At 39.7% G+C, this 23,143-nt stretch overlaps 1 protein-coding gene across 1 annotated transcript; it reads left to right on the top strand.

The window, feature by feature from the left end:
- Positions 1-8,238: 8,238 nt before the first annotated feature.
- Positions 8,239-23,051, top strand: erich3 (glutamate-rich 3). The gene is made up of 14 exons (XM_027289831.1): positions 8,239-8,514; positions 10,177-10,270; positions 11,076-11,201; positions 11,455-11,526; positions 11,719-11,847; positions 13,532-13,690; positions 13,856-14,065; positions 14,290-14,470; positions 14,658-14,844; positions 15,452-15,705; positions 15,799-15,945; positions 16,169-16,537; positions 17,655-17,789; positions 17,881-23,051. The coding sequence occupies exons 1-14, from the start codon at positions 8,495-8,497 to the stop codon at positions 22,044-22,046; spliced, it is 6,249 nt and encodes a 2,082-aa protein (XP_027145632.1). The 5' UTR covers positions 8,239-8,494; the 3' UTR covers positions 22,047-23,051.
- The last annotated feature ends 92 nt before the right edge of the window (positions 23,052-23,143 follow it).

The raw sequence follows: 23,143 nt of genomic DNA, 5'->3' as shown, positions 1-23,143 counted from the left end.
GTCTTTAAATACAGAGTACTACTTATACAGAATGACCCACAGAGTGTTACTGCATCGCAATTAAATGTTTAATACAACGTTTCCCTCTGAAATCTAATTGAATCAAGTAATCTTTGATATAAATAGAAACATTTAACTACAGAACAACCTCAAAGCTTGACTTAAAAAGCCTGGATTTCCCACTGTAGGCCGTGTTTAACATTAAAAAGTGTTCATAAATGTGATATTTATTTGTCTCTGAATGCCTTTTTCGCAAAAATGACTTCATAATTGTTACTACATAGCCGAGATAACACATAAAAGAGTCAATATTTCCATATTTGGTGTAATAACACTGCTTCGTGGAAGAAAATCAGGCAGCCCACCTGCTTTAAATCTGTATGCAAATCATGTCAACTTTCTTTACAAGGGTTAGAGCGACAGGAGTGACAGAAAACACACAGATGCTTTCTTGTTTCTTTTTTTATTTATTTTTTTACTCACTCATTCAACCCAGACGCTCATGCAATCCCACCCATCCCAGCCACCACACACACACCCAACCACACACACACACACTTTCATCCCAGCCACCACACACACACACACAGAGCAAAAGGCTACTTTCTGTTCTGACGGGATAACAGTCCGACCTGTACCGGCATGAGTCTGCATCCGTATCGCACCATCGCAGAGGGATAAAGGAGTTAGCGTGCCTCCATCGAGATGTGTCCTGTTCCACCTGGTGGAGATGAATGCTTTTTTTTTTTTTATTTATCAGATAACACATCTCAAGCGTTGCAAGCTGCAGAGCAGAGAGTTCACTTGAACAGCATGAGAAACAACCACTCCTCCTTCCCTGGATCTGTATTACTGCAGAACTCTTTTAAGCACCGTAACATTTGAGGGTACAAAAGAGAAGCTGCTTTATTATGGCCTCTGTGGTGAGTTCACAGGCAGAGGTCAAAGGTGAGAGGAGAAATGTAATGCCAGCAAGACGGTGTTGCTGTGAAGTAAAACACTGAAACGAATAATACAGAGCCTTTTATCATGAAAAGACAAATCCTTTCTCAGACATTAAAGTCTTTATCACTCCAACGCACCATCTGTAGAAGACCTGATATGACCACAGACACTGAGAAAGATGCAAATCTGAGTGTGCAACAGTTGCTTGTTTTCATTTTCCACATTGCATGGCTGACTTCGTAAATGTTTTTTGCGTGATGTGGACCAGACAAAAACAAACGTCTCATCTGTCAACATGCTTGCAAACTTGTTCTGCCGCTCAGCTGCTTTACATCTGCCGACGTGTGAGGTTGCTGCAGTGTATATGGTATGATCTATAAATACTCCATCATTAGGTATGGGAAGGAGAAAGTAGGTCAGTGATCACGATGGGAATTATGCAGCGTCTTATAGTGTTATAGCAACAGACTTAATAATAGATTTAGCAGTGATTTTTATTTTCCGTTGTTCGTATATACATTCAACTTTTAGGCACTGCTTGTAACCGCTCAGGAAACACACTTAACATTGTTATATTAGATTAATACATCACGAGTTAGTTAATTATATAAGTGGCTAATAAATATGATTTTGTGTTGACATGTTTCATAAGTCTGTTGCAGAAAATGACCAATTTCTTCTATTTGGTTTAAAAGGGAATTAAATAGAAATAGATTTCTATAACTGAGATTAGTTCTGACAGCCCCCCTCCGCAAAACCCCCAAAAAAGTCTGTTTGGACTTCTGTAGAATTTTGTTTGTTCATAAAAGGTTGCACAAGGAGTTAGACCTTATTTATGTGTGAAGGACCTTTTGGCAAAATAAATGGCATATACAGTATATATTTGGTATTTATCACCTATAAAATATATAAAATGTGTCATATTCCCTCAGTTAAGTTTTAAGTTCTTTTGGATCTGGATCTGAATTCCAACAATATTTTGGTCTGCATATCTTTTCTTTATTAGGGTTATTATTATATCACCTTTCTCAAACTGCCACTTGATTCTTTGTGACTAGTATTTGTTGCTGCACTAACACGTCCTTGTCACTCTGTACTTTGATTGTTTCCCTTGTTTGTAATTTGCTTTGGACAAAAACGTCATGTAAATGTGAATTCCTGTTTTCCACCTTTTTCTCCTTACAGTCCAACTCTGCCACTGAGACTTTTGAGGTGTTTGACATGTTTTGACAACAACAGCAGCTCTCTCCTTTACCTACCGTACACATCATTTTCTTTGGTACTTATACAGAGCCACAGTTTGTGCATCTTAGCTTCACTGTACTCAATCTCCTGGAGGCCTCTCCTGTTGACTCATACTTAACCCCGTTCTCTATCACAAAGGATATGATCTTGAGTCTATATGATCTTATCCACTCATCGTGTCCAGCCACTTTACATAACATAAAAACTCAGTGGAGGAGAATGCGGAGGAGGAGATTGTAGAGGACTTGTGGGAAGCATCCTTCACTGTACATACCTCACTAAAGTCAAGCTTTCTTTACAATGATGTTTACCCTACGTGTGATAGATGTCACTAAGCTCCCACTACCCACATTTTTACACACCTACTGGTTAATTCAATTTCAGATTTTTTAAGGACTCAGTTTGAACCAGCAGCAATCACTGCATTGTTTGGGTTTCCACCTCCTGCTGCTTATATACTGTACAGTATAAGACAGAGTTTGTGGTGTTTGCTACCTCACCTCACCTGCACCTCCCTTTCATTCCTCATGGATCAAGAAAATGTTTGTCTTTTTTATTAAAGTGGAAAAAATTAAGTGTGCTGCCAAATTTAACAAAAAAGCCTTTGTGCACATGCTAAGTTGATGGGTGGGGTTAGAGTTTAATATGAGAGCGGTGTTGGGGATTCCTTCTTAAATGTGCAAGTTGCAAAGGAATCATCAGTTCAATAGTTTTCAGGTCAGAAAGAAAGAAAAGAAAGAAAAGAAATCATATATTTAAAAGACAAGGAAAGATTTAAAACAATAGAGAAGGGGGAGAGAGTAAAGAACATGACAGACTAATAAAATTAAGTAGAGTCCAGAATCACTCACACTAGCAAAGTCTCTAAAAGATATAATGATATATTTCCAAACAAGAAATGCAGAAGGATGACTACTGAAAACAGTGAAACATTTTCAAATTTCATCATCTTTACATGATGCATGGCACTATTTTAGCATGTTTCTACATCCAAAGGGAACATTTTATGTACTTAGAAAAGTTTCATCAAAAAAAAAAACCAAGATAGTCAAATACAGTGAAAACAAGGAATGCAGGTCCAAGAGAAGCGATGGGCGTTTGGCCCCGGCGAGCCTCTGAGAAAATCTCCTAATTTGCTACTTCCACATGGACCTTTGCTTTCTTTGGGGCTGCACCTACTCATTTATTTCATTGAAATCAGTGTGAATTGGGGTGGTTTACAATTGACACAACGAGTTTGGCATGACCTTTTCTCCTTGCTGTAAATGGGTACTCATCGAATCTGAAGGGGTAGGTCGGGGTGCGGGAGGAGGAGATGGGGGAGGTGGAGGGGGGAGTTGCGTTGGCTGGGGGCCAATGGGGGGATTGGGTGGAAATCACAGCAGTGAAAATGGCAGTGCAGTGAAAGAGGGGCCTGATTGCATTGGGACAGCATGCGAGAGGGAGCAGCATGCTCAGCCCAATCAGAGCGACATAAGGAAAAAGTGCTCTTATCAACGAGTAATGGCCCACTTGACAATCACACAGGCACAAAACTGCTCTATTTAACGCTGATTGCAAAAACTGCTGCCCCCCCATCTCAGAGCCGCATGACTCCCCGACATCTCCCTGCCACCTCCCAGCTTACAGCCAAGACCTTTTCCTGAATGGAATTTATAATCACCCCTCCTCTATTGTTATTTTAAGACTTGCGTTGTGTATTAGGCATTTAGTGCTGGTTAAATGACTGCCTTGATTACTGTTTATTGCGAACATTGAAGGCATATCCATCTCAATTCCACCAGCTTGACAGGTAGTGAATGCTTAAACAGGTATCATCTACCTGGATGCTTACCTTCAGTTCATGTCCATGGCTTAATGTGTGTGTGTGTGAGAGAGAGAGAGACAGCTGCTGCAGCACACATCTGTACATGTGAAGTGATTAAGAGATCTGCAAAGCGTGTTCTCAATCAATTGCTAGTTTAGTTTCAGCCTTTAATGAGACGGTCTGACATGAAACATGTTTTAGGATTTCAGTACATTATACAGTCTTATCACATGTGTATCGCTACATCAACCTGCTGTCACCTTACTCTTGTTTACCACTATTAACAGTAGCAGCTGTAGTAGCTGTAGCAACTATAGTAGAAAGGGGTATATTTCTCCATTTTGCATATATATTTAGTTAATTTCATGTATAAGACGAGTGTATTAACTGTATTATTTTATATGTATACATACATAATACTCTGGCAGCTATTTAGCACATATAAATAATTGTCTTCTGTGTCTTATAACTGAAACTTTTGTGACTATGCAAACAATTAAGCACATGTACATTGATTCACTTTTTGTTGCAAGCACAGATGTTATATGTGTGAGTATCACTCTACTCTTTTTTTTACCTTTTGGGTTGTGCAGTCTTTGGGTTGTTGCCTCAAACATCTACAGGTGTGTCTTGGGGTCCTGGTGTGAAACAAGAGAATAAGAGAGTAACGCAGAGATGCTGGTGAGTTTGAATAATCGACAAACACAGACGAATTCTGGACATCTCACAACTCAGCCAGTCAAAGAAACAAAGAAATAATTATAAAATACTGATAATATTCTGATAAATTACATGAAGTTCTCTCACTGTATCTGTTTGCTTGTATGTTTGTATTTGTTTGTATTATCCTAACATACATTTCAAGAGATGGACAGCAGATGAAGCTGGGTAACAAATGTGCTTCTTTCTTCTTTTTCGTCTTCTTCTTCTTATTTTTCTTCTTCTTTTCATAGTCTTCTTCTTATTATACTTATTATTATTATTATTGGCACAACAGTCAGCTGCATTGCTGCTTACATGAACCACATGGTTTGAGGAATCTCAGTAAGTGTTGGCAGTTCTCAACGATTCATGAACTCTGTATATTCCTTCATGTCGACACAAATAGTTCATTGTATCTAATTCTGCTTTTTCCTTTTATGTGAAAAACTGCTCGGCAATAAACCTGATTCTGACTTTCTTCTAGCTTTCCTGTAAGAGACACCTCAACCGTGTGTTTTACAGCACTATATCAGAGAATATTGGTACATGTAAGCGGTCATGACTCGATGAAGGATGCATTCCTGTCAAACCTCCTCAATTCAGCAGCGAGATCGACCGTCATACATGTCTGCACACAAGTAAGACTTCTCATATGCTGCACACAGCCACTGAGCACCACGTAAGCATTGTGGATAAATAAATGCATAAAAATTGATAAATGTGATTCACTGTCTAATTTGTATGCACATAGACTACATCTATTCTTCTCTACTTTGCAGCCTCCAGTGTTACTTGTTTTTATAATAAGTGTATCTTTAGATTTGTAAGAGAGAGGAAGTGCTGGTCCAACTTTTGCATGATTTAAAATGAAATGCCTTTAAAATGTCAAAATAATGAATGTTTGTTTGCATACTGACACATTTGCCTGAGACACCTTTAGTGGCAGAACAACTGGTTTAGACCCTTCAACTATGTGCAGCATCAAGCGTTCATGAGAAACACCTTCAACCCCTGTAGGTTAATGTTAGATGTACTGTACATGATGTCACACGCTCATTTCAAAACAGAAATATCACAGCTGTGTATCTGTGTGTGTCGTATTTGAATATGATCAACTAAAAGACACAATCCCAGCACAATCTTCTCCTTCCCAGTGTATTTATCAGTGATCCTGAAAGAGTGAGACTCCCAGGCTTTGTTGCATCTTGAGGCAGAAACATGGCTCCTCTTACTGGTCAACTCAGGAACTGACAAAACACTTCAACCGATTATTAAAATGAAACGAGTTTATGCTAAAAAAAAAAAAGAAAGAAAAAGCCTTTGTCTGACATATCATGTTTGACACACGCAATGAGGCAAAGCAATGAGACACTGGATGACACACAGCCATCACATGTATATGGATCACAATTATATAAGATTTGATTAAATATTCCATCCTGATTATTTGCTGTATATAGTTAACATAGCTCTAATCACACAAGAGATGATCGGTGTTTAATAGAACATCTGAAAATGATCCAAGCAAAAACTATTTTCAACTTTTCCACAAGAGGGCCACAGAGGACCTGCAGCTGAAGCTCATCCTGGTAAAGTGTGAATATATTTTCTGAGGAGAAAACTATGTGTGATGACACTGAATCAGTGATTTTCTCATTGTGTGGTCCATGGCTCGTGTGGTAACCTTTGAAATCAGAGGCTGGAGCTGTGATCTGATGTGATTTTAGCCTGACCATCAGTCAAAGCAAACAAATGTGTTGTTTTTTATGCATAATTTTGTTAGCAGATTAATTGTTTTCCTGTGGTTTAATATTTAATTTGATGGAGAACATGTAGTGACAATATAACAACACCAACATCTCTATGAGTACTCCCACACTGTCTAAAGGAGTTAACAAAACACACACACACACACGACTGCATCAATCAGCACTTCTGTGGGAGTCACTTCACATTACAGATCTCCAGGGATATTATCGTCACTCCTCTGCCTGCTTGTTGCTTACAATATCAAATACACAGACTAATAATTATAATGTTTCATGTTATAATATTTATTTTATATCTATGAGGATAAAGTTTGTTTCTTTTTTGACTGTGAAAAGTAAAATGTTATTAAAGCCTGTTATGATGATAAGTGGATATTTGGAGCACCACTGGATCAAATTAAGGCTCTGAGATAATTTGAGTATTTGTTTCTGCTACTTTATACTCCTTACTCTACTACATTTATCTGATAGCTGTAGTTACAAGCTACTTTATAGATTCATTAATTAGTAAGTGTATATGATTTAGGGGGCAGAAATGGAATATACTTATATTATATATTAATAATTAGTGTATAATCACCTGAAAATAAGAATCATTATGTTTTTATTACCTTAGAATGAGCCTTTTATATCTACAGACACTGTAGGTCCTCCTCTTTTGCAAGTTTTGCGGCCACTTTAGTTTGTCCTTCATGCTGGAAAGGAGAGGGTGGGGCGAGGGGGTGGAAATCAGTAACTACACTGCTAGATGCCACTAAATCCTACACAAATCCTCGTTTGATTTGTAAGGGTGTGTGTGAGTGTGTTATACTGGTTTAAATGTAGCCACATTTAACATCTAACCCAGTGCATTTACTCAGGTATTAAGTATAAAGTATAAGAGTATTCTCATGCACACTATAACAGTAAAACATGCCATGAGGTATGATTGTGCGTTCCTGTATACAGTAAAACACAGTCCTATTTGAAAACCTTTATTTATACAGCATTTTATTGGAATTTATACAGAATAAAACAGTGTTTTAAGAGACAAGCAGAGACTTTTAATTCTACAGTAAAACATCGTAACATTTTAATGGCATAGTGTGGCAGTTTTTTCTAGTGAAAATCTACATTTTAAAACATGGACTAAAATATCGACCTTATCTCAAAGAGTGCTAATATCCTTTTACTGTAATGTTCAAAAAGATTATACCACATGTGTTATGGTAAAATTCTGACAACCACAGTTGCAAGTTTTGTTTTTTTGTTGTTGTTGTTTTTTTACAAAAAAAACAACCTTTTCTACTCCACTACTTCTCAGAGGCAAACATTTGTCCGACAGCTTTAGTTACTAGTTACTTTTCAGATTACCCCCCCATGTATCTCTGAATTTAGTGATTTTGCATTTGAGTGTTTTTGATAAACTGAAGGATGAAATGTTAAAGTAAACAAACTCTTTAAAAGCCTCTTGGACTAGCATCGTCACAAAGATGAGAACAGGACAGGCTGTTTCTCTGTTATAGACCAGTACATAAAGTAAATAAAGTAATTACAAACTGAGGCACCAATACTGGTAAAAAAAAACAAAACAACAACAACAAAAAATATTTATATTATATATATTATACTATATAAATAACAGTCAAACACTGACAGGGATCATGAGTACTTGAGTATAGAGCTCTGCATGCAGGACTGTCACTTGTAATAAAGTATTTTCTCGGTGTGGTATCACTGTCTTTACTTAAGTCCAGGATCTGAACACTTCTTCTCTCTGTAAGTGGAAACCAGCCTGCACTGGCAGCATGGTCACGTGGTCTCCCATGGCAACCAGAGAGTGTCATCAGTTCCGCTCTGGGAGCAGCGCAGCCTCCGTCCGGCTGAATATCTGCCGCACTTTAAAACAACTCTGCCGCTTATGTTTCAACCTTACATTGACTTTCTTCAGAGAAGACCGAGTCCACGACACTTCTTCTTACCCTTCTTAACACTGTGAAGGGATTTTTTTATTTTTTATTTTAAAGAGAGTCCGAGCTGTAAAACCATGAGTCACCTCAGCCCAGGGTAGGTGCAATTTAATTTTTTATATTGTGGAGTGGAGGGAGCTGATATCAAGGTCTCAATTAAACTGTGGCTGTGAGATCGTCTGTGTCCAGACTTGTTTTTGTCAGTGTGTAGACCTACAGTGAGTAATGCTCTTATTTGTTTCACTCAGTCCTGCTCTCCTATTTTTCTAATTACCTGCAAATTATTAAATGAACCTATGAATCCAGATAAAGTATGGGAGTTAATTGTCTAGCAATTAAAATAAACACAGGGACACAGTTGACTACTTTTAATTAACTTTAGAGTTATGCTAATGTTACTGTTGTGCTACCAATAGGCCCCTATGACTAATAAAATAAACTTTACTTTAAAAACAACAAAAAAAAAACACTGCTATTGTAAAAAGATATGGGATATGTATGTCTGTACTGTAAAACAGTATACAAAAATAAAATATACAAAAGATAAAGAGCAGAAACAAAGATGGAGAATAATATAAGCACTTGTTTGTCAAAGAGGTTGTAAAATATCTATACCAATAACTCAAATCTACTGTTACCAATGCTGCATTGGAGGTAAGTATATTTTATCAAGTAATAATATTAAAAATACTCTGCCACATTTATCTGACAGCGTCAGTTACTTTTCAGATTAAGATTTTACAGTCAAAACAGTTCATAATAAAAAAAAAATAAAGTGCATTCTCATGAATTAAACAGTGTATGAAGTAATTTGCTCCATCTCAGACTGTAGTATTAAAATACTGCTTACATATTAATGCATCAGTAATAATGATCCTGTAATATAATAGTAGTACATGTTGTAGATGTTGTTTCTTATATTATACTTGTACTTAAGCACATTTCAAAGCACTTGTAAAGGTTGTCAGAAGTTTTCTTGCATAGTACTGGACTTAACTTAGTAGTAGTCGAGTAGCAGCAATATGGTCACCCACAGACACACAATGAACTATTTTTAAGTGACTTTAAGCAATACGTCAATACTACTGTTAGGTTACTAATCATTATGATTGTACCTGCATGATTACATGTGACTAAAACTAAGATAAAACAGAAGAAAAGAAGGTGAAACAGAAGCGTAGTTCGTATCCTCAACACTTTTTGTCTGGCGCACACTAACACAGTATATATTTCGGTGCCATGCTACACCCGAGGGCATCACTGTTTTAGAGAAAGGCATGTATAAAATGACAAGAGGTAGTTAAACCACCATGTTGTGGTTCAAAGAGAAATCTGCAGCCAAAGCTGAGGAGCACATGAGACAAATGAGCCAGTTGCACAAAGAGGAGGCAGACAGGGTTAAGTGTAATTCCTGTGCGTAATCAGACACCGGTAATAGAACCTATAGTTGTAAGATCCTTTCGTCCCGTACACAAATGCAGGAGGAAATCAAATCTGTGTTGGAAAAACACTTTCAGACGAGCCCGGCTGTGGTCGAGCTGATGTCTCGTTAATGAGGACAACAAACATGGTGTGTTGTGTCAAACTAAACCATTTGATCAAGATTCTGTTTTTTTTGTTAACTGTAATCAAGAAGTCTCGAGTTACTCCAGTAGAGGACAAATTTGGTGAAAGTCCAGATGTCTTTCATAAAGCGAGTCCTCTTTTCTTAGCTGGGATTATGTCAGTGTCTCTTTTGTGTTTTTTATTGTGTCCCTAGACTCATTTCAGCCTACAACAGTCTCACAGACAAACACCTCGCTGGATACTTCAGCAACACCCGGATCAGGAGACACCTGCAGAGAGCAGGACTGGTACGTCTACAGAGTGATGATGGTGATGATGATGATCAGGGCCATAGCTACTACTGATTACACCAAGGTCACGTCCTCATTATTGCGGTGGGAGCTATTGCTGTTAAACTCAGTAGAATATTGAGTATAATAAAGATATATTAAAGGGGGTTATATCCTGGAAGTGTGGAGGATTTGAAACAGCATTTAGGGAGATAAAATTTACAGACAAAATGATTGAATTGTACAAAAGTCAAAAGTGTTATCAGGAGGTTGAGTTTGTGCTTGGTATGATCTCATTTAGTATTTAAAAAATACAGTATCACTCATTTGACAGCCTGTAATCACTCACAGTGAGGTCAGTCAATTGCTGGCATTGCTATTGAGTAATCATATTTTATTAAATGTTGGTTATTAGTTAGTTTCCATCAATTTCCAGTAACATGGAAGCTCCTCCAAGTCCAAGGAAATGTAGGAAATGTGTTTTATCTGGCAGATTTAAAGCAAATAAAACAAAGATTGAAAGTAATTAAGACCAATTAACTCCAAAAACTGTGCTTCATCTTCGTCTATGTTAATGTGATTTGATCAGATTTGATCAGCAGTGGCTGCACAAATATAAAAATCTCTCATGCAAACTGTTTTTTGACATAAAAGTGTGTTCCCCGTGGGACTTTGTTGATTGAAAAATGTGTTTTTACAGCCTTTAATGATTTTGTATTTCTGCACATTTCATCAGCTGTTGTTGAAAACACTGTTAACCACCTTCAAAAAAAACCAAACCCATCATAGACTGAACCTTGCTGACACATATTGTCGTTATCAGATCACCAGGAGTGGGCGTATTGTTCCAGACAAAGAGTACAGACACAAGCTGATCCAGAGAGCCCACCAGAGACACGTTCGAGAATGCCTGGCCCAGGCCATTTTCCACAAGGTGCTGGAGATGGAGGTGGGAGCCAAGTGCTTGCTCAGGGTGGAATCGTTGGGTCTCTGTAAATAATACTATAAAGAGTATGGTCTTTCAATGTATGGAAAGTGTCATGAGATAACTTTTTTGTTATGATATGGCGCTAAATAAACAAAATTGACTGAATTAAAATGAACCAGAGAAAGAAAGAAAAAAAAACTCACTTTGTCAGCTAATCTGAGCCTCTCCTTGCATAATAAATGACAGCAATTTGTTCTGTGCCCCTCCCATAAAGCGAGTCCATCAAATAGAGATCAAAAGGAGACTGGAGGAGTTTGCAAGGAGGGAAAGAGTGCATAAGATCAAGGTACATCATTTGCATTTAAACACTGCTTTGCTGGCCTGTTTTGTAAACAAATGACTCATTAGCATTTAATATTATTTACAGTGCCATTATTAATAAGTATCTCAGTTTGGAACAAAACTCCTCATATATATATATATACAGTAGCTACACAAATAAATGGTAATAATATTAATGAACGGTCTTGTTTGGAAGGTGGAGCGCTCTAAAAGGTATGAAGAAGACATCATCCGTATCCTGTCTCCACGCCCACCAACGGGTGCCAGGGGTCTCCGAAAACAGCACTCGGGGCCAGAGGGGGAGCACTCTGAATCCTCCGAGTCTGTGAGTCAAAACATCTGAGAATATAATATCTGTAATATCACTCTTAGTTTGCTGTGAATGATCACAATGATTTAGCCAATCAGGAATCAGAATCAGGTTTATTGCTTAGGAATTTGCCTCGGTGTATCGGTGCATAACAATAAACACCGTACAAAAAAAATGTATAATTAAAAAGCAAAGTACTGCAGTCAAGAAGCACTGATTGATGATAACATATGAAGAAATATTATAAACGCAGTTGTATAAGAACAACACTGATCCAAGCTCTTAATCAAGTGAAATTTGACCTTTAATTATTGCATCTCCTTCATGCAAAGAACGTTTTTTAAATGCTTCGACCTTTTTCGTTAAACAACCTTCATTAGGCCAATCAGTTTAAGATGACACGGTCAATCAGACCTGTGTTATACAAGATAAAAATATGAGGTATAATTTAGATTCTCTATTGGCTGAAAAACACAGTGTTGCAACGCATCATCCCTCAAAACTGACTTTGGTTAAAGTCAGACAGCGGATGTGTGAGATATTGGGTTTGTATTTAGAATTTTAACATTTAATGTTTCATAATTTAACATTTTAGGAATTAAGACTTAGTCACAGCCAGTTAGCATAAAGACTCTATCCACAGGTAACACAATCAGCCTTCCAAAACCTCTAAATAAAATGTTAAATGTTAAAACAATTAAAGGAAGTATAGGTTGTGGCTTTCAGTCTGTCTGATGTCTTCCAGTTCCAGTCTAGCTATCCTAACCTAAGCTTAACGTGTGCTGACTCCAGGTCAGATTTATCTACCAATCAGACATATGTCCATCTTCGTATCTAAGCAACATTTCACATGATGTTGAACTATTCCTTTAATTTGCAGAACCTATGGTTGTCAGTTTAGTTTTTCCCTTTGCAGCTGAGGTGTCATGTTTAATAGACAAGACAGCTGAACTTCCCTTCGATGCAAAAAAAATAAAAATTAAGATCAGCTTGAATCACTCAAACTCACTCCAAAGTATTATTTCAGGCAATGAGCGTCTCTTTGTAGGGAAAATGATTATGCATGTTTACGCTGACACTTAAGTTTGAAGAGCTGCCTCGGCTGCTGTTTGCTCTGTGTTTCAAGTGGAGTGACGGGATTAGACATGTGTTATCCTTGAAATATAAAAAGCCACAGACCTTGATGCCAAAATAAATATAACTGGTAATCCTGGTCTTGATCTCTCTTTACCCTGCATGAAATCTCTCTCTTCTTAAGTCTGCAAACATCTCACACTTAAGCAGGCGGAGGCTTGTTTGAAATATATCAAGTATATCAGTGTTGGATAAAATATCAAGGCAGATAAAGGAGATTACTAATGTGCATTTGCAAATATCAGTCGTGTCATTTATTATGAATTTCAGCAAAAAAGGAGAAAGAAAAGTCAGTAGAATGATAGAAACAGGCAACATGGGAAACTACACTGAATTAAAATAACAAAACATATTGAGTAGAACATCACATTGTAGCGTGCATAGGTGGTGACACACTAAATGATGCTGAATTATGCATAAATATACTTTATATTTTAAGCCAGTAAACACTCGCAATTCACAGCCTGTATTAATTGCATTAAAATAGTTTATACACCATATTTTATTGGTTTCCATAGTGATACATATACAATGACTGACTCTTTGCTTATTATCTGTGCTGCAGCCGGGGTCGTCTCGACCCAACACAGCTCCAGGAAAGATGCAGAGGCCGGTGCGCCTGAAGCCGATCCACAGTAACAGCACGACGGCTTCACTAAGACGCAGCTCCCCTTACAGACTCCTCGATTCCTCCAATGGAAACGACCAACCATTTAACTGCACTGTGAGGCTGTGACACATGAGACTCGCTCTCATTCATTCACCCATTCATGTGCCTGCTCGTACAGAGGGTGTTCAGGACTGGCTTTACTTTTTTTGTGCACACATCGTCATTACCTTATACACTGACTCATTTCACATTATGACTTTGTTAACTTAACTCTCCCAGATGGACAAGGAGTCCCGCAGACGTTTGACCACAATGGAGGCCTGCCATGGCATCTCACCCTACTGCCTCCCAGTCATCAACAACTTTGTCACACCTGTGCCTCCAGCCACGAAGAGGAAAGAGAGGGGCGTGAAGGTCACTCCCAGCGGCACGCTCAGAGGCCGCAGACTACGTCCTACCACTGCCTCCAGTGGTGCTGACGTCAATGAGGTCTTTATCTCTCTTTTTGTTTTCCCTGGCAACAAAACTTTCCACAACAAAGCAACAAAGCTGTCGCCCCGTTGGGTTAATTAGGAACAACAATTAAGATTTCCAAGAGATGCATTGACCCAGCAGAAGTCAAATTTAAGATTAAGGGGTTAAAATCATTTCCTAAACTGGATTAAATTGATATCAAACTGACCACGACTTGACTTTTTTTTCCCCCCATACAGGACACCCCAATGCTGAGGAGCTCTGTGCACCAGAGCAGAGTGTCTGTGAACATGATGTACTTTGGTAAATCGGTGCATCTCTCCCACGACCTGAGCGACATGAGAGATGAGGTCAAAGTGTTTCAGCAACACTGTGGAGGAGAGAACCTGTGTGTCTACAAGGGCTTGCTCCGCGAGGGAGGTCAGTGTGAGGATGGGTGGTTGTGTTTGTTAGATGTCTGTGACTGTTGACAGAGCAAACACAGGGAGGGCGGTCATTTAGATAACAGAACTGTGTACAAGAGCCTTTGAGCAAACAATCTATAGGGAACTCTACATGGAGTTATTTCTGTATGTTTCATTGTGTGTGATTTGAATCTTTCCCTCAGAGACCTTCCAGTTCATTTCAAGGCGACACAGAGGTTTCCCCTTCAGCTTGACCTTCTTCCTGAACGGGCTGCAGGTGGAGCGGCTGAGCTCCTGCTGTGAGTTTAAACACAGGAAGGGCTCAAGACTCGGCGGCAGGCACGGACACTTTGGCTTCTCCGGCGTAGAGGCGGCTTCTCCCTGCTACAAGTAAGGCCTACTTTAAAACACACAGTGTGTCAGGTTAGCTCTTACTTTCTGTTTCCTCCTGTTGAAGCCTATATTAACAACTTATCTGATGACTACTACAACTGCGACTGTGATCAACCCATAAAGAATTATCACCCATCCTTGTACTTTCTCTCAACTTTCAGCTACTTTACTGTTGTGGTTCACTCATAGTGTTATATTCAGCAGCTTTTGGTTAAAAAACAAACTCATTCATTAATTCAAAACCAACTGTACATTCTCTACCCAGCAATAAACACCAGAAATGCACAGTTAGGGACTACCTGGTGAAAATAGTGGAGCATTTAGCAGCTTAACAGCCAGATAATACTTTCAAATATCGGACTTCCATTCATTAGGTGTCTAGAAACATCACTCCAAATCATTACCAGTGTTGCTCCTTGTCAACCTCACCATATTAACTTATAAAAATAAGCCAGTGGCTTTTTTTCAGCTTTGTTTCTGTTTCTGAAAAAAAGTTTTTACAGTGGCATCATTCTTATCAGACTCTCAGCAAGAAAGTTAATAAGCATTTTCGAAATATCCTTCTAAAGTGAGTTCTAACAGAGCGTTATGGTATTTTTATCAGATGCATCATAGCAATGGGACTGGACAAAAAACCCACTCCTCCACCAAAAAGGGTCAAAGAGGATGGAGGAAGAGAGGAATCACTTATCAGCCCAAAGGATGCTCCTGAGATTAGATTAGATAAAACAGAGAGGACCGCAGCAGATGCTGCAAACCATTCAGAGCGTGAAACCAGCCAACCACAGGCCATGGATACTGAAGTCAAAGAAGAAACAGCAGCCGAGGAGGACATCAGGAAGGAGGAAGTCAGAGACGGTATAATGACTGCGTCAATAAGAAGACGTCACAGATGTTTTCCATGCGTTGTGTCTCAGTGAATTTATGAATTTCCTGCACCTTCCTCTTCAGATTATGAGGAAGACTTTGAAGCAGACGATGAGGGCCCTGCAGAAGATGTCGAGACAAAAGAAAAACAATCCCCGTCGCCATCTGGTGAAAATCAAAGGAAGGTTAAAGAGAGAGACGCCTCCGAGTCTGAGGACGACGAGAAGGACGGTGGGTGAAATCTGTTGTTTGAGCACATCTCTCAGGTACAAAACAACTGAGAGTAAAATAGATGTTTTATTTTATTTTTTTTAATAATTGCTTTTAATATTTCAAGACAAAATCACTCTACAACCAGCAAACCATCTTTTTAAATGTTTAATGATGTATTTCCCTACTTCAAGAGGAGACTTTTCTGTTAAAGAATTTAAAATACTTTATCATCCTTGCACAGACATAAAGTCTCGTTCAGGCTCCAGCTTCACAGGCAGCGACCGAGAGGAGAGTGATGGCGAAGCCCCTGAAGACTCCAAAGAGGAAAAGATAGCAGAGCAACCTAAAGAGAATGGTCAAGAGAAAACCGCTGTTCCACCAGACGAGAAAGACGAACCAAATCCAGAAGAATCTGCAGCCACTGAGGACGAGTCTGCGCTGCCTAAAGACTCAGACGTACAGAACAGTGCGGAAGACAGCACAGAGATAGACATCTCTGACACCAGCGTCCCCTCGGGGACTGAGAATAGACAGAGTGATGACACCTCAGGAGACAAAGAGGTTGAGAAAACTGTAGATGAAAGCAAACAGGAGGAGGAACAGGAGAGGGGTGAGTATGAACCAACAAGTCGAGGTCTGGAGTTTTTTACCTGAGTGATGGGTCCATCTTGAATGGAGGTTTTTCCACTATTATAACAACAAGGGCTTTATGTGAGTCTCAGTCAGGGCCGGGAGCCGATGTGTACAGCCCAAAACAACAAAATAATTCACACAATAAATCACAGTACTAATAGTGGAAAAATGACTTGTGTGTTTTTATCTTTTTTTTTCTTTTCTTTTGTTTGTGTGTGATGATTTTCTGTCTGATCTGCTTTTTAATGTCAAAGTTTAGTTTTATTAAAAATGAGTTTCAAAATGTTTGGAAATGAATAATATTAAACCACCTATAACAATATTTCGATTGTATTTTTAGCACTCCTGACAAAGTTTTTAAGGCTTAAAGAAAGCGATTTCTAACTTATGTTTTTGTTTTTTTGCACTGTGTAGTGGGAGAAAGTATGTAAAATATGTAAACATTTCAAAATATAGTGCTGAAAACAAAGGGAGAAGCCTGAAGGAGGTGAAAATGCAATCAGAAGAGGAGGAGGATGCTGCCACTGATGTAAAAATTGTCCCAGTATTTTTAATGACAAGTATGCAGCTGTGAGGAGCTGCTGCATATTTAAATGTAAAACTCACACAGGTTTAGAAAATGTATTATTAATGATAACCATAATTGTAGGCACCACATTCAAACTGTGCGCCTGGGATCCTGAAATTTGTTTGTACAAAACACTTAAATTTTTCAACATCTAGAGTTTCAAATTCACATCCTAACACTACATGAAGTAGGTTTAAAATAGGCGGTCTTATAAGTTTGTATTGTTGTTTTTCATTTTGGTTGTGTACTGAATGATGCTTGTTTATGTGTCTTTTTGTTTTTCGTTTGTTTCTGTGCATGTTAATTATCATTTTGCATGTTGTGTTGCTTCCTCATGTTTGCACCTGAAAAAAATTAAAGATCGTTCATGGCTGAATGTTTCTTCAATGGCTCAGTTCTCTCATTGCATTTGCGTTGTTCAAATTCTGCCTCATTCATTTTAACATCCGAGCATCGTGCGTTTCCACGCTCAGTTCATGCTGTACTTGTTTTAGTGTTTGCTGAATGTTCCTTTTTGTTTCCCAAGCCAAATCTGTGCAGGAGAAGCTGGCAGAGGCCATACTGAACGAGCCCCAGTGCAGCTCTGAGCCCGAATTGAGCGACACCAGCACCGAAGAAGAGGAGGAGTCCACAGAAAGAGGCAGTGAACAAGAGAACAAGGGTACCAAATTTCATTTTAAAATTAATCAGCAAGCTTCACACAGGACAGCTCTTTAACTAAAAAACTAACAATCTCTCTATTGTATATGCAGATGCAGTTCTGGAGAGATCTGTGCCATTTACAGAACAGCAACAGACCCTCGTAGAAAGGTCTGGTGAAGCTGAAGGGGTGGTACATCAGGAAGAGACGTCTGATCCAAAAGAACAAGAGGGCGAAACTGATGGTACCGAAGATGAAAAGGTCAAAATAGATGAGGAAGGTGAAAATGTTGCGTCAGAAGAAAACACAGCAGTGAATGATAAATCGGAAGATACAGGTAAGCATCCTGTATCCGAAGAGGAAATCGCTGAGGATGACAAGACTTCAGAACCTCAAGAAGATGCAGCAGCTAAATCTAATGACGCTGCAGAGAAAGACGAGGAAAACAAGGAGAAAACTGCAGAGGAGGCTGACACACAGCCCGACGAGACGGGGCAAGGGGCAAAAAGCAGCGAGGAGGATGAGTCATCGGTGTCAGAGCCGAATAAAAAGACTGATGAGACAGCAGTGCCTGATAATGCAGAGGCGGAGGCGATGACAGCAAGCGAGACAATGGAGATGAAAGCAGAGCCCTCAGAGGAGCGAGAGGCCCTCAACTGTGAAGAGGCACCTGTAGCCGACACAGAGGAGAGGCAGGAGGGAGACAGCGAAGACAGAGCTGCAGAATCAGAAAGGGAGAGCGGAGACACCACGGTTGAAAAAACAGCAGAAACAAGTGAGGACATAGCAAAAGACGAGAGCAGTAAAGATGAGATTAAAGTAGAGGGAGCAGAGGAGGTGTCAGAGGTAGAGGCTAGGGAGGATGACAGTCAACAAGAAAGGTCTGATCTGGAAGAGGAGCAGACAGAAAAGTCTGTAGAAGTAGATGATAAGGTAGAGGAGAAATCGGAAGAGGAAGAAAAGCAAATAGATCCAGATGAGAAAACAGAAGGTGACAATAGTGAGGAAAGCCAAGTGGATGATCAAGATAAGACAGAAGGAGATGAGAAAGATGAGAGTAAGACAGAGGAAAGGGTCGAAAACGAGGAAAACATTTCAGAGTTGGCTAAAAGCGACACAAACACTGAAGAAAAGGCAAATGAACAAGCTGTGGAAGCCCACAGTGAAGAAGATAAAGCTGCAGAGAAGGCAGGCGAATCAGATAAAACAGAGAAAAATGAAGACAGTGAATGTGTCAAGGATAATAATGACGAGAGAGAATCTGAAGAAAAGGGAGCTGCAACTGATAAAACTAATGAGGGTGAAATGATGAGCGAGACAAACACAGCTGCTGATGAGGAAAAAGATGATGAGGCAGAAAAAGAGGAGAAAGATCAGGATGAGAACAAAGCGGAGCAAAGTGAAGCTGCGATGAATAAAGATGATGAAGAATCAGAAGAGAAAAAAGTTGATGAGACGGTAGAGGAAGAAGAAATACCTGAGATTGCAGAAGAACCTGAGAAAAGTGCAGATTCAGACTTAGGTAAAGATGACGTGAAAATATCTGATGAAAATATTGTTGAGTCAGAGGGTGTCAATGACAGTAAAGCAGAAAATGTAGCACATGAGGAGGAGGAGACGCTAAACAATACTGAAGATGCAAATGTAGCACATGAGACTATAACAGCTGAGGAGATGCCAAACAATGCAACAGAGGCTGAAGATGTAAAGAACGGAACCGAAAGAGGAAGCAACAACAGTCAAAGTGGAGAAATTAATGCTGAAAATGGAGAGATTATTACAGGAGCAGAGAATAAAACTCACACGGATGAGGAAGAGGCTCAAACTGAAGGCAAAGAAGACGTGAAAACAGCAGAACATACAGAAGATGAGATGAAAACTGAAGAACTTACAAGAGATGAGAACAAAGAGGGAGAAGAAGTAACTGTGGAGTCTAAAGATGGCACTGAAAAACATGAAGAGGACCAGGCTGATCAGGACCAGGCTGATCAGGACCAGGCTGATCAGGACAAAGTCGATCAGGACAAGGCGGATCAGGACAAAGTCGATCAGGACAAAGCTGATGAGGACACGGCTGATCAGGACAAGGCGGATCAGGACAATGCTGATCAGGACAAGGTTGATCAGGACAAGGCTGATCAGGACAAAGCTGATCAGGACATGGCTGATCAGGACAAGGCGGATCAGGACAATGCTGATCAGGACAAGGCTGATCAGGACAAAGTCGATCAGGACAAGGCTGATCAGGACAAAGTCAATCAGGACGAGGCTGATGAGGACACGGCTGATCAGGACAAGGCTGATCAGGACAAAGCTGATCAGGACAAGGCTGATCAGGAGACAGCTGATCAGGACAAGGCTGATCAGGACAAAGCTGATCAGGACAAGGCTGATCAGGACAAAACTGATCAGGACAAGGCTGATCAGGACAAAGTCGATCAGGACAAGGCGGATCAGGACAATGCTGATCAGGACAAAGTCAATCAGGACAAGGCTGATCAGGACAAGGCTGATCAGGACACGGCTGATCAGGACAAAGCTGATCAGGAGGACACAGCTGATCAGGACACGGCTGGTCAGGACAAGGCTGATGAGGACACGGCTGATCAGGACAAGGCTGATCAGGACAATGCTGATCAGGACAAGGCTGATCAGGACACAGCTGATCAGGACAAGGTTAATCAGGCGAAGGTTGATCAGGCTCCTGATGACAGTGTGGTAGAAAGTGAGTCTAAAGAAGGAGATGATATTGTAGAAAAGAAAGATGAATCTATTAAAAACAACTCTGAGCCAGAGACATCCGGTGTAGAAATAAAAGAAGAATCAAAATCAGATGACAGAAAGGACGGTGAGGAAACAAAACAAGATGTAAATGGCAACATATCTGAACCTGATCATGAAAACAGAGATACAGATTTGACCAGCAAGAACAATATAGTCCAGAGTAATGTCACTGAGATCATAGTTGCTTCTTCAGGTGAGCAAGCACAATCATCAATACCCAGAGCTCTGGATTTAGATGATACGGCTCATGAGTTAGATGAGTCCAACAAACCCTCTGACTCGGACCCTGACAAACAACGACATGCTGATATAAAAGCTACCGCAGTCGACTTCTCTGCTGCCGACGGAGAAAATGGAGACACAGAGGAGGCCAGCAAGGCCTCAGAAGAAGGAGCAAGTGTGTTGCTCAAACCTCAGGCACAGTCAACACCGCTTACCCAAAACATCGAGAAGGAATACACAGAGGAGAGCATTGTAGTTAGTGAAGAAACCCCAGACGCCTTAGCGAGAGAAAACAGCGAAGATCTGGTCACAAACTGGGTGACCCTGCATCAAACATCCAGGTTTTTTGAGACGTTTGCCGAACCTTTAGAGGACTTAAAGGAATCAGACACTCCAGTGTGTGACTCCAATAAAGAAGCGACACAGTCATCAGAGCTGCCAAGATCAGGGAGTCCACTGAAAGTGGTGAAGGTGTCTGAAAATACAGAACAAGAGCAAACACCAAAAGATGTAAATGAGTCGAGTAACAGAACCAAAGAGGAACTTGTGAAGTCGGAGCTTGAGAGCAATCACTCGGGAGTTGGTGAGGAAGTCAGAGAAACACTGCAGGAGACTGAGGTGAAAGACTTCATGCCAGAAGCTGAGAATGAACAAGCATCTGTGAAAGGACAAGATGCAAGTTTAGAAGAGCACAAAGAAAGAAGAGGATCTCTGGAAGAAGACAAAGTTAAGGATAACACTGAGCAAATTGATGTTTCGAAAACAGAGGTGGAAAGCATTGCAGGTACTCATCACTCGGTAACTAGTGGCAGACCTGAGAGCATCTCTGAGAACCAAACGAAAGAGAAAACTATTGGTCAAGACTTGAGTGGAAAACAAGCGGTTGAAGAGATAAAAGATGTTCTCCCTTTATCTGAAACAGAAGAGCACGGTGAGCAATCAACGAATCAAGAAGGGCTCTCTGAAGTGAAGGCCAAAGAAGCGAAAGATACAGATGAAACATGGGAGAAAAGTCGAGAAGTTACAGAAATAACTGATTTCACAGCATCCAGGTCAGATGATGGAAGCCAGGAAGAGTCCCAACATAAAGAGACTCAGCCCAAACCATCAGACGAGAGCATTGGCGGAGACAGTAGAGACGTACGGCTGATCCAAGACATCCAGCACACACCTAGTAAAGAGCGCCTGAGTACTTTCTCAGTGGATGAAACATTGTTTGGTCAAAGTTCACATCCTTTGCTGACTGCTGCGAGGACAGAGAGTGGACATTAGAGCTACATATTTCAGAAAGACACCAAGGTACGACAATGCTATTTTTTAATTTTTCCAAGAAAAGAAGCAGAAAATAAATGTAAAGGTGAATATATGGAAAAAATACAAGCTTGCAGACATTCAAGAGAAAATGCTTCAGCGCTGCGATTAGACAATCAGATGGCTACAATATTTGTAGTGATCAGGAACTGTAATGCTATTTTAGTTTTGACAGAGGCCCTCAAGTGTCCTGTGGTTTCTATGTTTACATTACAATGACTTCTTAGATAGTGTTCATACTTCAGTCACCAAAAAGAAGAAGCTACATAATGAGTTTTGACTGCTGTATACAATGTTTACAATAGACCATCTCTTCCTATTGTTGGTAACAAAGAGGCATAGTTTGTGTGAGGTATCAAGTACAGCAGCTATCACCTATTACCTGTAAACAGATACTATTCCACTCATGCTCACAAGTGAGTGAATAATTCATAGTTGTTGGTCTCCCACAGCTTAGCACACTTTACATTTCCACTGACCGAAGTTTACTTCAGCTGTGAGCACATCTGTGTTGATGACACTTTTAGTCTTTTAGTGCTTGAACATGATTCATTTGTTAAGAAGACTTCAAGACAAAAATACACCAGGAATAGTATCATAAGCTAACAAGGATGATTAATTCATTATTAGGCTGCTAATTAGTTGAAATAAACAGTGGTAACATTGTGAAATCTCAAATGTAAGCACTGATTTGTGTCATTATTGCTACTAACACTACCTCTTAAAAAAACACACTTAATATTCATTTGTACTGGCTTTACATCTGATTTTTATGGCTAGTGTGGGTTTGTAAGGCTTTATCTATTAATTTGATATCTGTCAATGACTAAACCCTGGTGTGATTTGGCCACTCAAACAATAAAAGCAGTGAGGTGGATAGTGACTTCCTGTTTGTTTTGTTTTGTTTCCAATGAACATTGACGCGCACATTGGCTGGGATTCTCAAAGCTTTTATTTCAGATTTATGCAAACCATGTACACAAAAACAAAATTCGCTTGTAACACATACAGTATTTACAAGACCTAAAAGTGTCAACAAAATATTTAAAGAATGTTAT

The sequence above is a fragment of the Larimichthys crocea genome, chromosome XVII, assembly GCF_000972845.2.
Source record: "Larimichthys crocea isolate SSNF chromosome XVII, L_crocea_2.0, whole genome shotgun sequence".
NCBI lineage: Eukaryota > Metazoa > Chordata > Actinopteri > Sciaenidae > Larimichthys > Larimichthys crocea.
This window is presented reverse-complemented; position numbering and strand designations above follow the sequence as displayed.